Source organism: Perca flavescens, chromosome 7 (assembly GCF_004354835.1).
Source record: "Perca flavescens isolate YP-PL-M2 chromosome 7, PFLA_1.0, whole genome shotgun sequence".
Taxonomy (NCBI): domain Eukaryota; kingdom Metazoa; phylum Chordata; class Actinopteri; order Perciformes; family Percidae; genus Perca; species Perca flavescens.
In genome coordinates this window covers 12,880,695-12,895,271 of record NC_041337.1, presented here as the reverse complement: position 1 = coordinate 12,895,271, position 14,577 = coordinate 12,880,695, and the positions used below count along the sequence as shown (strand labels likewise).

Genomic DNA, 14,577 nt, shown 5'->3' with positions numbered 1-14,577 from the left:
ATCTACGCTTTTATTTTAATGAGTAAAGGCAGGAAACTAGTATTGCAAATTCCAGTCACCTTCTCGGAAATGACAGTGAGGAAATCAGGCCTGAAGAGGAAGTATACTTATATATTTGTTATATATTCTGGGCCGAGGAGGCTGCAGACCTGCAGGTTTCTAGGTCCTAGCACCGAAATAGGAGTGTTAAAGTTACAACACAGATAGTACTCAAGCAGAAAAACTGTATTATAAGTATATTACCGCTATTAAATACAAATTTAAAAACTACTTTTGATTTTTAACATAAATAGGGGCAGTATTGTATGAAAACAATTTCATTATCAATATGCCATACTAAACAATCTCTGTACAATTCAGTCATGTTCTCTAATGGTAAGCAACCTTAAAACAATTCAAATATTACAAGAGAACAAGGTTCAAGCTAAAGTGTTAATACAGCATTACTGTAGGCAGCTTCAGTTGCCTTTTTAATGGATAGGTTATCCAAAATATATTTTATTGGAAATAAATGTACTAAGGAGGGTGTTCGTGGGATATTGCCACAATAACCTGGTCAGAAGCTGAACTTGCTCCCACAACTCCTCCGACTATTCTGTCCAAAATTACCAATTTTCAAAACATGAGGCACACTTTGTATTAATGTAAAATTAATGAAAACACAAGTCAAATGTCATCTAAGAAAAAGAGTCATTTAAAATGATTCTTAAACAGTTTATTAGAAAGATGTAGACAATAAAAAAAAAAAAATTCAACATTGGTCTCCCCTTACATTTTTTTGACAGTGCAAATGTAATTTGGTCATTACACGTCACCATATCGTTCAACAAGCCCTCACCAAGAGGGGGATCATTCTAGAAGAACAAATGGAAATAACCTGGGGAATAGCAACAAACCACATGATGCTAAGGACCAACCAAGCTTCAAGCCACGGTATCAGTTGCAAAACATTTCACCTTCATCAGTTTAACATGAGTGTGCATGTTAGGAGGGTATGAAGAGAGGAACTGTAAATATACTAAATATGTGGAATCCATTCAGATTAACAAAGTAGGTTATAAACTGGGAAGATGCTGCAATGATTTCAGAATATTCCAATTTTATAAACATTAAAACAAGTAAAGGGAAACATGTAGGCTGGAAGGTTAAGCCACAGAAACAAAGACTGGCTCCCTGGATATCCAATTCATGGGACATGGAAGGCTTTAGAGGAACCCAATCAGTAAATGCATCCAATTTGTATGATGTACGTAGCTAGTGTCTTTTTAAATCAAGAAAAATTACACCGGTTGACTTACTGAAAACCACAACATTGGGAATGGGTGGGCCTAATCATTTTAAACCACAATTTATTTGAAAACAAATTGTAAACCTGTTAACACGTATTGCTCAGTTTAGGACAACTAGACAGCTTTTCCAACAAATGTGTGCTTACTTGTAATATTTAACAGTAAAACAAGATACCCAAAAAGGTGCAGTACAGCAAATGGAAGTGGAGATAGCTGCTCTGTACAATACCATGCATATCAATCTTCAGTGTACTGATCGGTCAAGAGTTTGGAGCTGAGGCTATGGATTTAAATATGGCTACTGACTCATATGTACAGTTGTTGGTCACTGCCTTCAATTTCAAGATATACATTTGTTATGATTCCTCTTGCCCTATGTTCTTCCATTTTCTTTCCAGAGTCTTACAGTCTTCTATTCCAAATCTGGCATTTCTACAGAATAAAGTGGAACAGAAATAACATTAAACCTTACATCACAACAAACTTATGATCAAAAATGGAAGCACTCATTTACACATGTAATTGGCTCATAAACACTTACTCTCATCATCGCTATCTGCAGACTCATCCTAAAAAAGGAGATACGGTTGAAAAATGTTACACACTATAACTTAAGATTTAATTGTTCACAATAACATGACAGCCTTACGGACACTGATTAACATCTGATTGATGATCAGTTTTTTCATTTCTGAATATAAGATTAATGCTTAGAAATAAAAAGGAAAAAAGGATTCTTACATCATCTGCACCATCATCTGCACCGTCTAGATCAGGCAGGTCATCCTCCCCTCCCATGTTGTTCATCATCTGTAATATTTAACCAAAATTAAATATTAAGGAGTTAATTATTAAAACAAATGATGCTACTGCAAAAGACATCAATCTAGAAAATCTTTTGAATCTTTCTCAGTTTAAGTTTGGTTCATAAGATTTAATTACAGTGCTGTACTGCGAGTTACATTTTTCTACAGCACTTTATAAGTAGAAGAACTGGCAAAAACTAGATTGTAGAGATGCATCAATCTCACTTTTTCTCTCCTATTACGGTATTTATATTATTGGCCAATAGCATGTACCAATTCACCACTGGCATTTCCCCCCCTCTTTTTTTCCTAATAATTATTTTAGGGGCATTTTATGCCTTCAATAGAGGGTGACAAGTGAAAATAAGACAGAAAATGAGGGAGTAGAAAGGTGGGGGATGATATGCAACCATGTTTCAGGAACCAGGGACGCTGCCATTTATTTTTTTACCCTAAAATCTGTACCTAACTTTTATACCAATGGTGAATTATTAAGTTTTTATATAAAAAAAATACAAATATCACATTGAATTGAGACTTCGGCCCACATTCTTTAAAAGCATACATTTTGGGCCTCGGCGAAATGCCATGTGTAGTTTCTTCGGGTGGGAGTGTTCGTGACTTTGACTGATGGTATTAAAAGCTGAGACAACAATTTAGAAAAAGCTTTTAATTCCTAAAATGTACCTCTTCAGATCAATTATGAATTACTTCACCCATACTTATCAATGTATAGTGCTTACATCTGAGAATTGATCGAAGTTGCCCATCTCCTCATCCGAGTCATCCTCCCAGTCTTTCCAGTTGTTGAAGTCGACACTGAGCCAACTCAGCTGTGAACACACAAAAGTTATTTCTTATTTATGACATTCTAAAGTTGTGCATATATTAACTGTATCATATTGTTAACCGTTAGTATGTCAGTTAGTTAGTTAGTATGATACAAACTGCCCTTTACATTAAATGACCGTGTGTGTGTTAAACTGACCTTAGCCTTCTCTTTTGTTAGCCTCGGCCATGGCTTCCCTGGCTGCGCTTTTCGTAAATAGCACAACACTGAGCGATCTGTGCGTTTATGTTTGGATTCCTGCGTTGAGGTGGAAAGAAAATAAAGAAATATGTAAGGAGTTTGTCTGCATTTTGTACAATGCAATTTGCAATACGGTTTTAATGTTCGAAAGTAATATTAATCAATGAAACGACTCAGTGTAACTTACATTTTCATCGATGGCTTCAAAAAGGTCTATTTCATTCTCATGTTTGACATTGTCTGTTCCTCCAACACAACTGTGGAAAAAAAATAAATGACACTTATTTTGGGGGAAATAAAATACGTTACTCACCAAAAATACAGAGCAGAACCAACAATACATTTAACAAGAAATTGATCTTTAAATACAACTTGAGGGATTTACTGACAACCAACAAGAGACAAAACATACCTGAAACCACACTTTGCTTTATCAAAATTGATTTTAAGGTCTTTGCTGTCTGCTACACAGAACTCTATAAAAACGGCATCCCTTCTATCGTACCACTTGGCAGTTGCTGGATGCCTGTAAAGAAACAGAGGTCATCAAAAGATTAACATGTGTAAACAGTCTAAATAGTAAATAGTTCTCTCGATAAATTGAGTAGCCAGTTCTAATTCACAAAACCCATTCAAAGTACAGCTCTTGGTACCTTCTGAGCTTTGAACAAAAACAATGCAAATGCCTAACCTTTCCTATTTGTATAGCAGTGCAGCTTCCATAAAAAATACAGGTCACCAGTGCTGGGGACAGGTGGGAGTTAGTCTTTAGGCATCAAAAAGCCTATGTATCAGGTTGCCACACAGCATCCAATTACTGTGTGCTCCTGTATCAAGAACCCTCAAAAGTGAAACATCTGTGCATGCTAAAACATGAAAAGCCAAATTAAGATGTTTTGGGTGGGTTCAGCTCAGGTTTCCCTTCATATGATGAATATTGTTGTACATTGTAATAGTTTTACCTTGTAGCTGCAAAGCCATAAGCATGCTCAATTAATAAATGAAGTCCTGGGTGAGACCAATATCCCAAGTTCACCATCAAATAATTATGTCAATTCATTATTGCTCAATTAAAGCTCAGTCTAATTTTACAGGTGTAGTTACAAGAGAAGAACATGGAAGAATCCATTGTTTTTTACCCCATGGCACAATAAAAAAAAATGATGTGTGGTTAATGAGAGACTTCCAGCACAGATACATGTCAGTTGTACAACATTAGCTAATCAATAACGACTCAGTGACTTCTGTTTGTTCTTTTCCGTGAACTACAGGAGTGGTAGCAATTTCTTCTTCAGCATAATTAACGACACGGTACTGATCCTGGCATTAAACTTAGCCAAATCCTCTTACACATTAACGTGGACCAATCAAGGGTGTGCGTTATGTAGAAAATGTTGATTTAACGTTGCTCGCTCCCTTCACAACTTTGCAATTCAATTGCAAACATGCAGATCCTGCGATTTCTTTATAATGCTGAAATCATGACTTCTAACACAGACCTGATGCTAATCTAGTGATAGCCTTCTACACGAAGTCGTTCAATGAACACCATTAGCTTGGCTAGCCATGCTACGCTGTTAGTTAAGCCATGCGGTGCGACTGCTCCATGCTATAACGTTAAGCAATAGTAGCAGTTTTTTTCAGCTAATGCGGGGACACCGGTCTGCCACAATAACTGCGATGTAACATTGTGTTCTTTACTAGATTCAAGCTAGGTAGCGAGTTGCCGTTAGCTTATAGTCCATTGAGGCAAGGCCAACCTCCCGCCTTTGAAAAAGCATGTTGCAAAAAGCAAGGCTAACGTTAGCTAACTAGCAAAGCAGGTTGTGCTATCGCACTTTCCCTCCGTTGTTACGCTTGTTATGCTACCTTCCACAACTTACATGTCTGGACGTGAAGTGAGCTTCTTTTTCGTAGGTAAAACAGTCTCTTGAAAAGAAAGGTGATGCCTGCAAAAATAAGGGATGCTGTCCACAAACAAGCAATGTAAACGCCTCTAGCCTGTGGACTCTACTCCGGATCTTCTTGCGGATCCCAGGATGAGAATGACAGTACTGACGCAGTTGGAGCGTGCGTACCTACTAGACGTTTCTAGAGTTTTCAGCCACAGCTGCGGGTGATGTGGAGGAGGCACCGTATAATCGTGATGTGAAAGACATAAATTTATTTGCTATGGTTTCCGTACCACCCAGTATGATCGCCTCAAATGACCTGAATCATGATAACAATTTACAGATGAAACTGCTAGTATTCCAGGTTAGAAGAAATACACATATTTACGACAATAGCTGTTCACGCAATCTTTTAAAATAACAATAAAAAGGCTTTATAATATATATTTTTTGTACAATCAATAGTGCATTTACCAGGGCGTGACAAACAAACAGCTAAACATATCCCAAATAATTACACAAAAGAATGGAAAATAGACAAGAAAAGATTAGATACGCCTTTGTGGATCCCCTGAGGAGAAGCTCGGCACAGCAGCACAAGGACATAATACAATTCAGAAAGTACAAAATAAATAATAAGAGTTATATAAAATAAAATAAGAATAAAATCGAAACTATACTGGAAAAATGATAGACAGAATAAAAAAGCAAGCAGGCCGATGTTGGTCATACTGTACAATAATATAAGCCACAATAACGATTCCTTTATTATCATTCATCTCCACACTCCGAGTATTTTCTGAATTAATCATTTGGTTAATATAAAATGTAAGAAAAATAGTGAAAAACCAAATTGACATATTCAAATATCGTGTGTGGTAGAAATTCTAATACTAGGTGAGATCTGAAATAGGCCTAAGGCTTCACTCAACAAAGTCTTTTAGGTATTTATTCTTTGCGCAAAGAATGTTCAGTTCATCATGAGAGTCTGAGAGAATTAACAAAGAGTCTTGGAGAATCACTTGCTTATTAACCCTCTAACAAGCTGACAGCAAGAAGGAGGAGGTGAATTAGCCTACTAGTTCTAGTTCTTCTGACTATCAGTCCATCTGACCTCTAAATCTGGGACCGAAATGGGAGGTAGAGAAAAGCCAGTCTCTGCACTTTAGATAAACATAAGAACATAAAGTTAGGCTATTAGAGTCCATACATCAAAAAAGAGGTAAAGAGTTCACACAGCTAAAATCTAAAAAACAAGTCAATAGTAAGATATGTCAAAAGACAAATATGTGATTTTTCCATCAGTTTTGTCCAACCAACAGTCCCAATGAGATTAGATTACCATCATAGTGTGAAATTTGGGATTACAGATTTTAACTGATAGCCAGTGTTACACACTTGTGGGAGTGGAGGTTAAAAAAATGTAGGAGGCTCTCAGAAGGATACATTTTTTTTAGCTCAACATAGTAGGGACTAAAAGTCAGGGTATCTTGGACCCTGCTGCATCAATGGTGGGAATTTGACTCAATCTCTCTAACAGTGACTCAACATCAGAGGATTGTGAAACAAAATGGCTGTCCACACTTATCACTTTCTCTCAGTAAGGGAATTGAACGTTGGTATTTATTTGAGTCTTGACAATTTGGATTTAGTGCAGCCACCCTCTTTGAATAGAATTAACTTTTGAGCTTGTTCACACAACGTAAGCTACTTAATAACATGAGCTACTTATACCCAGTGGTGGAGAAAGTATTCTGATCCTTTACTTAAAGTGCTCATATTATGCTAATTTTCAATTGTATTTAGAGGTTGTATCCGAATAGGTTTACATGTTTTAATTTTCAAAAAACACCATATTTTTGTTGTACTACACATTACTACAGCTCCTCTTTTCACCCTGTGTGTTGAGCTCTCTGTTTTAGCTACACAGTGAGGCATCACACTTCTATTCCATCTTTGTTGGGAGTTGTACATGCGCAGTAGCTAGGTAAGGACTACTACCCAGTTAGAAGCAGAGTATGAGGGCGTGCCACGCTAGCAGCTAGGCGAGCATTATAACGTGTGTTACAAAGTGACGCATGTTTGTCTCTGAAGTAAAGGCTGGACTACAATAGAGCTGTTTGGAGCAGTTTGTGAACAGTGTTTTCTGTTGGAGATGGTAAGTCCCTTTGGGGTGGACTTTGGGCTTTTTCACTTTGTAAACCTATAACGTACATAAAAAAGATATATAACACAATAAAGGAAAGGGAAAAAGCATAATATGAACACTTTAAAGTGGTTATGTGTAACTTTCAGTTTGTGTTGATTCTAGCGGCCACTTTGGAGAAAAGCGGTAGTGTTTTTACCACACCTGCTGTCATAAAGATCTTTACGGTGCTTTATTTCCCACTGTAGATTACTGAGTTAGTGTTACCGGGAGGTCATATAGTCGCAATGAATGTTTTGCTCAGACAGAAAATCATTAATTTACAATAAGAGAATATGTTACAGAGGCATCGCTGCGTGTTGCACTTAGCCTACTTTGGAAGTATCGTGAGCTAAAGCGGATATCCCTGTCACTGTGTCACAAGCCAAAGCATTAGGAGTTTGTTGTAGCAACCAATGTAATAATAACTTAGATTTATATAGCGCATTTCATGAAACCCACGGACGTTTTACACAAGTACAAGGGGACAAAGGAAAAGAAAATAGTAGGCCAACACAAACACAGACTAAAAATAAAACGTCCGTGCTAAATGGAAGGGGGACGTAATTCAATGTTGCCTACTGACGTACAACCACATCTTACATTGTTAAGTTATTTTATGAATGAAATAGACATATTATACCAGAGGGCCAGTTCTGGGATGTTTTTGAATTATTTCTAATCCCGTAATTGTCTCCATCTGTTGAAAGCCCGACCAAACTGTGACTCTGCGTTTCGCCCTTGTCTTTCACTTTCCCTTTTAGCTTTTAGTTGTTCTTCGTTTAATTTCCTTCTTTTCTGTGATGGTCCTGCCCCAGTATCAGCCATAACTTTAGCAGATAACTTCTAAAATTAAATTAAAATACAATTAGGCCTATATAAAGAAATTTGCTACCCTGGCTGGATACAAAAACACATGCTTTTCCTTTGTTACGCCAAAATCTGTGACCCGTCAGAATGTGTGCTCTGTAGCGCCGTCTACCTGCTGTAAATAATTTTGTGACTTCACAGGAAAAATCGGACCCGAGCAGAGGCATTAATAAAAACTATATATAAATAGCATTCTTTTCACTGTTAGTCTCATTTGCGGTTACAGGTCATTTATGACCATCATTTACAAGAGAGACTTTCAGTCACTCTGAGAGTCCTGGCATCCGGTTGCCCTCAAACTCGTCTATGGTTCCTGTTTCCGCTTTGTCGTGCGCCGCTGAAAAAAATAGAGCGGTGCACAACCTCTGGTCGCGCACATAGCCCTAAATAACACTATAGACAGATTCCCCCCAAGGAATTCAGTATCTCTCAACTCAACTCTGAAATGTTTTATGGAGAAGTTTGAACTAGTTGATGTCTGGAGGAAATTGTTTCCTTGTGTACGACAATATACTTGGTCTAATAAGGACAGATCAAGACAGTCTAGAAATGATTACTGGCTGTTTTCCAAATGCCTGATAAATCATAACATAAAAATAAAAACAAGCTTGCAAACAAAAAAAAAACTAAAAATAAAAACCCTGGTCGCGCAGTTAAAATCCTGGCGTGCCAGTTAGATCTATGTAATTTTGACATCACATTGGTGCGTGACAGGTCGGGAACGGCGACTGTAAAGCCGATAATCAGCCTTTTACTGTCTATGATAATCAGCCGTCGGACAGTCTGGCGAGGTCAGTGACTCGAGTCTTTTCGGTGTGCTCCGTGCTGTCGTCCATCTGAGGGTCAATTGGCCTTCATTTTGGCCGATTTGACATGTTGAATTGGAAGGCGGGCTCTGCCGGCAGTCGGATTCAAATGACCAATCTGATTGGTAGAGTGCTAATGCGGAAATGAGGAGCGGGATGAGCGTGACTAGAGTCTCTCAAAATCTGACGAAAATCGGGGGGTTCCGGTTATGACGTCACACTGAGAGGATCGAGGCCAGTTAGCTCCTGACAGAATTATCCACAAACTTATATTTTAAGAGTCATATTTGTAGCCATACTTAATATATTGAAACGTGAGTGGTCAATGAACATCTCTGGCCGAGAAATGCCGACAAACAAGACCACAAAAGCGCCGGTCCAGAGAATTACTAGCCAGCAAGTCGACGGTGGAGCTACTGCTAAAGATGGCAAGGTAGCAGGAGCTAACCTTGTAGCTGCGGTAGCTGCGGTAGCTGCGGTAGCGGCAGAGACTACAGCTACGTCATGGAAGAGAAGATGTCCATGATTTCCAACAAGCTGGATATCATTAAGGCCAAGCTGGAAAGTGAATCACAGCGTATTGGGGAGGTAGAAAATCGCATTTCTAGTGCTGAAGACATCATTGCTGATTTGGAAGGCAGGCTATCAGACACGGAAAATAAACTCGCTGCCCTCTCTAACCGCATGGATGACCAGGAGGCAAGATCCCAGAGGGATAATATCATAGTTTTTTGGGGTCAAAGAAGGGATTGAAGGGAGCAACGTGCTGCATTTCTTTGAAACCTGCTGCCCAAACTTCTTCACATGGAAATCAAGAAAGGCAGGATCCGACTGGACAGGTGCCACAGAGGTCTCGGTCAACCTAAACCCGGGATATCGCGCGTAGTCGTCATGAAACTTCATTACCCGGCGAATAAAATGAAGATATTAGCGCTTGGTGCGAAACAGAAGCTTGAATACGAAGGGGCCAGGGTCTCCATTCGTCAGGACATCCCATAAAATGTCCTGCAGCAACGGAGGAGCTTCAACGATGTGTGCCAAAAGCTGATTTCCAAGAACGTCAGGTTCAGGATGCAATACCCGGCGACCCTCCGCTTCACCTACAACAACAAGGATTTCTCCTTTGACACAGCGGAGGACGCTGCTTACGTTATTGGGGCAATGGATAGGGTTCCGTGAGTACTGTGAAGAGTTACAGCAGCGTACACTGATCGGGGTGGTTTGGTGCACAAGTAAACTCTTCTAACATTATGTTTAACGTAGGTGTGCTCTATTAAGGTAAATCTATATGCCACCCCGTGCGCACAGCGCCCTATGGGCGGCTACACACAAGCTGACTTTGTGATGTACTGGCTACACATAAGGTGACTTTATTGTTGGGGTTCGAGTTGGGAGCGAGTGGGTGTTATGATGGCTGCGTTTCGCGGAGAACAACTGTGGACCATGGTCAAGTGCGCTCACAACGCGCGTTGTTTCCTCCCAGCTCCAAGGGACCCTTTGTTTTGTATCCCTGAGAGGACTGTTCATGCTGCGTCCAAAGGGACACGGATGGTTATGGTCCAGAATTTTATAAAAAATTTATTAAACTCCATAGATGGACCTCTGCTAAGGATGTACCTTCATTCAATAGAGAAAGGTTCCCTACCAGGCTCATTATATGCTAACAATATATCTTTAATCCTTAAAAAGGGAAAACCCCCCGACGAGTGTAGCTCATACCGCCCTATTAGCCTGAAGAATGTGGACAGTAAAGACTTGAGAACTACTTGCCACTCTTAATCGGATCTGACCAGACAGGCTTTATTAAAAGCAGGAACTCTTATACCAATATGAGAAAATTACTTAACATCATTCAACATGCAAATACTAATCAGGCACAAGGTCTTGTAATCACACTTGACGCTGAAGAGGCATTTGATTGCGTGGAGTAGCCTTATTTATTTGCCATCATGGAAACATTTGGACGGGTGGAGGGTTTTATTAAACTCATTAAGCTGATATATTTTTCACCCAGAGCGAGTGTACTTGTAAATGGTATAAAATCATCAGAGTTTAAGTTAGAGAGGTCCACTCGGCAAGGGGACCCTTTGTCCCCGCTTATTTTTGCTTTGGCCATTGAACCACTGGCAGATGCTATTAGAAGCCATAACAGCATAGCGGGTTTGCAAATTAAATCCACATCATATAAGATAGCATTATATGCAGATGATGTTCTTCTTTTTCTCACCAGTCCAGATGAGTCCATACCAGCTCTAATGTCTGTTATTCAGACCTTTGGATCCTTCTCTGGATACAAGATTAATTTTAGTAAGTCAATGCCCATGCCAATTGGATATGGTCATAATGTGCCAAATATACCAAACTTTCCATTCCTTCTACCTCAGGATTCTCATACTTAAAAATGTACTGTACATGAACATATCAAGAGCGATCTTAACAGGTGGATGGATTTGCCAATTTCTTGGATGGGCAGAATTAACTTGTTAAAAATTAATAGGCTGCTTTATCCCATGCAGATGTTGCCTCTGTTTATTTCTAAAAAGGTAGCAAGAGAGACTTTGCGTCTGTGAAAAGCGCTATATAAATTAAATTTATTATTATTATAAGAGAGGTTAAAAGGGACTTCTCAAAGTTCATTTGGCAAAAGAAAAAACCCAGGTTAAGTATGAAACCTTGACAGCTCCCAAAAGACAGTGGAGGTCTAGCATTCCCTAATATTATATTATACAATCGGGCCTGTCATAGAAGATTCATATATGAATGGGTTCACTGCTATTTAAAGGGAATAGCGGACCCACTCGAATCATGGGCTTGTGTCCCATTTAGATTACTAGGGGAACTCACTAGTAAAAAAAACTGCCCTTCCAAAAGTAAGGGACAATCCAATACTTCAAATCTCTATTAAGATCTGGCATGATGTGCATAGGTTTGTAGGCAGAAAGGGTGCCTTTTTCTATTTGACTCCACTTATGGGTAACAGGGACTTCCTACCTGGTGTTGATAATGTTGTATTCTGCTCTTGGTGGGAAAGGGGAGTGAGAGTGGTTGGAGATTTGTTTGATGATAATAATATCCTCATGTCCTTTCCACAAGCAAAAAACAGATTTGGACTTCCACAAAAATACTTTTTTGCCTATCTTCAAGTCTGTCACTTTATCAATACAAATTTCAAGCCAACTCAAACAGAAACACTGAAGGGACCAATTGATAAGTTCATAATTAATTTTACATTGAATAAAGGTCTTATGACATACTTTTATAATAGCCTTCAGAGTTGTAACCAACACAATGTTGATGGGCTTGTGAAGCAATGGGAGGAGGACCTTCAAAGTGTATATGATGAAGATGCTCGGACCACTCACTCTCTGTTTCTCAGCAATAAATTTAAAGAAATACAATATAGAATACTTCATAGACAGCATAGGACACCTCATGTTATGAACAAAATTGACCCTAATAGATCACAATTGTGCCTTAAATGTAAGTTAACAAGTGGGACATATATACACTGCTTCTGGAGCTGTCCAAGAATATCAAATTTCTGGTCATGTGTATCCAAGCAAGTGACAGCAATATTTAAACACAGCATATGTAAAGATCCGGGCCAGTTTCTATTGGGGCTACCATCTTTGAATAGAGCTATGGATGTGAAAAGATCAAAATTACTAAATTATTATTTAATTGGATTAGTGAGAAACCTCCCACTGTAACTCAGTGGTACAAAGACATTTTTAGAGTTTTTCCTATGGAAAGACTAAATGCCAAATTAAAAGGAAAGGACGATACTTGTATGGACATATGGCGGCCTCTAATGGATTACTTGCCTAAGGATCTAAATGAAATTATCCAGAGGGGCAACACTGGCTTAGAAGGTGCCAGACTGAGCAGACCGGTGATAAGAAGTATTTCTTATTAGGTACAAGGACACATATTTCTTGTTTTGTTGATAGGTTGAGGCACTTTTTTGACCAACTCAGGGAGACTGATCAGTCCAACTGCCTTTTCTGCCGAGGGTCGGCCGTCTGGTCGGTGTGCCTTCCAGGCAGCGCTGCCTGGAAGACAATGTTGGGGGCTTAAAACACCAACCACAGTCACCCATGTGCATTTGTGTCCTTGTGTGCATGAAATAAACAAAATGGGAACTCGCTCATAAAAAAAGCTCCATAGGCTTGAGGTATTCATACTTTACTTGAGTATTTCCATTTGAAACTACTTTATACATGACTGCACTACATTTTAGAGGGAAATATTGTACTTGCTACTCCACTACATTTATCCAACAACTGTAGTTTCTATTACTTTTCAGATTAGGTTGAAGAGAAAAAACAAACATTTGACAAACCTGTGGCTCCCATTCAAAACCTGACTTGGGACCTCTAAAAAAAAAAAAAAAAAAAAAAAAAAAAAAAAAAAAATAGTCTAGACTACAGCAGCTCAAAGACCTCCCCTGAAACTTTCTCATATAGTTTCATATAAATACTTAAGACTGAATCCAGGTCAATCTTTCCAAAATTTCACACAAAAAGATTATAGACAAGTCCAAACTAAATTTAAAAGTTGTGTAGCAGTCCTTTTTCTTTCATACTCTCTTTACCACCTTAAAATATATCAAGGGTTAAAGGACTTATGTCTCAGCAGGATTTGGAAAAACATGTCCATGCTTTTATCTTCAGTAGACTGTAACTGTGTCTTTACAGGTCTCCCTAAAAAAAAAAAGAAATCAGACAGCTGCAGCTGATTCAGAATGCTGCTGCTCGAGTCCTCACTTAGACCAAGAAAGTGGATCACATCACTCCAGTACTGAAGTCTTTACACTGGCTTCCAGTGCCTCAAAGAACTGATTTCAAAATACTTTTGCTGGTTTATAAAATCACTAAACGGTTTAGGGCCAAAATACATTTCTGATTTGCTACACTATGAACCACCCAGATCTCTCAGATCGTCTGGGACAGGTCTGCTTGTTATCCCCCCCGAGTCAGAACTAAACGGGGAAGCAGCGTTTAGTTTTTATGCTCCACATATCTGGAACAAACTCCCAGAAAACTGCAGGTCTGCCGCAACTCTGTTCTTTTAAATCAAGGCTGAAGACATATCTTTTTGATGTTGCCTCTCTTTAAATAACTGTTCATTTCTTATACTGAAGTTGCATTGTGGAAACTGTATGACAATCTAAGCATATAAAGAGAAATTAAAAAGTAAGACTGGTGGGACCGGCCGGTTCTGGGAACGGTAAGGATTGCGGTGTATAGAGTAACGGCTTATACATTGTCACATACTAGCAGCCTAAAATCTCCTATTTTATCTGCTTTTATGTTTAACTGTTTTAACTGCTCTTTAATGTTTAATTTCTTATACTGCTGTAACTTTTATTCTCGTATTTTATCAATTTAAAAAGTTTTGTTTTTATGTAAAGCACTTCGAATTGCCCTGTTGCTGAAATGTGCTATACAAATAAAGCTGCCTTGCTTTAACCATCTCAAGGCCTTTCAATTTCTCCATTTAACAGGGAAAATTGAGATGTGACCTGCAGTCCATTACAGATACACCTCAGTTTTTTCCAAAAACTGATCAATATTGGATGAAAGTGTGTTCATGGTCAAGTTTAGCTCAAAGCAATGACAATCATATTGATTAAGGTGTTAACAGGGTACCATGGTGAATCCATGTTTATTACCATCACAGGCTTAAATCTCAGGATT

The 14,577-nt window shown here is 38.7% G+C and overlaps 1 protein-coding gene across 1 annotated transcript; it reads right to left on the bottom strand.

The window, feature by feature from the left end:
- Positions 1-700: 700 nt before the first annotated feature.
- Positions 701-5,267, bottom strand: LOC114558438 (prostaglandin E synthase 3). The gene is made up of 8 exons (XM_028582451.1): positions 5,009-5,267; positions 3,538-3,651; positions 3,313-3,382; positions 3,084-3,182; positions 2,839-2,928; positions 2,031-2,099; positions 1,831-1,858; positions 701-1,721 (listed from the first exon to the last, which is right to left on the bottom strand). Coding segments are annotated over exons 1-8 (492 nt in total). The 5' UTR covers positions 5,011-5,267; the 3' UTR covers positions 701-1,701.
- Positions 5,268-14,577: the final 9,310 nt, after the last annotated feature.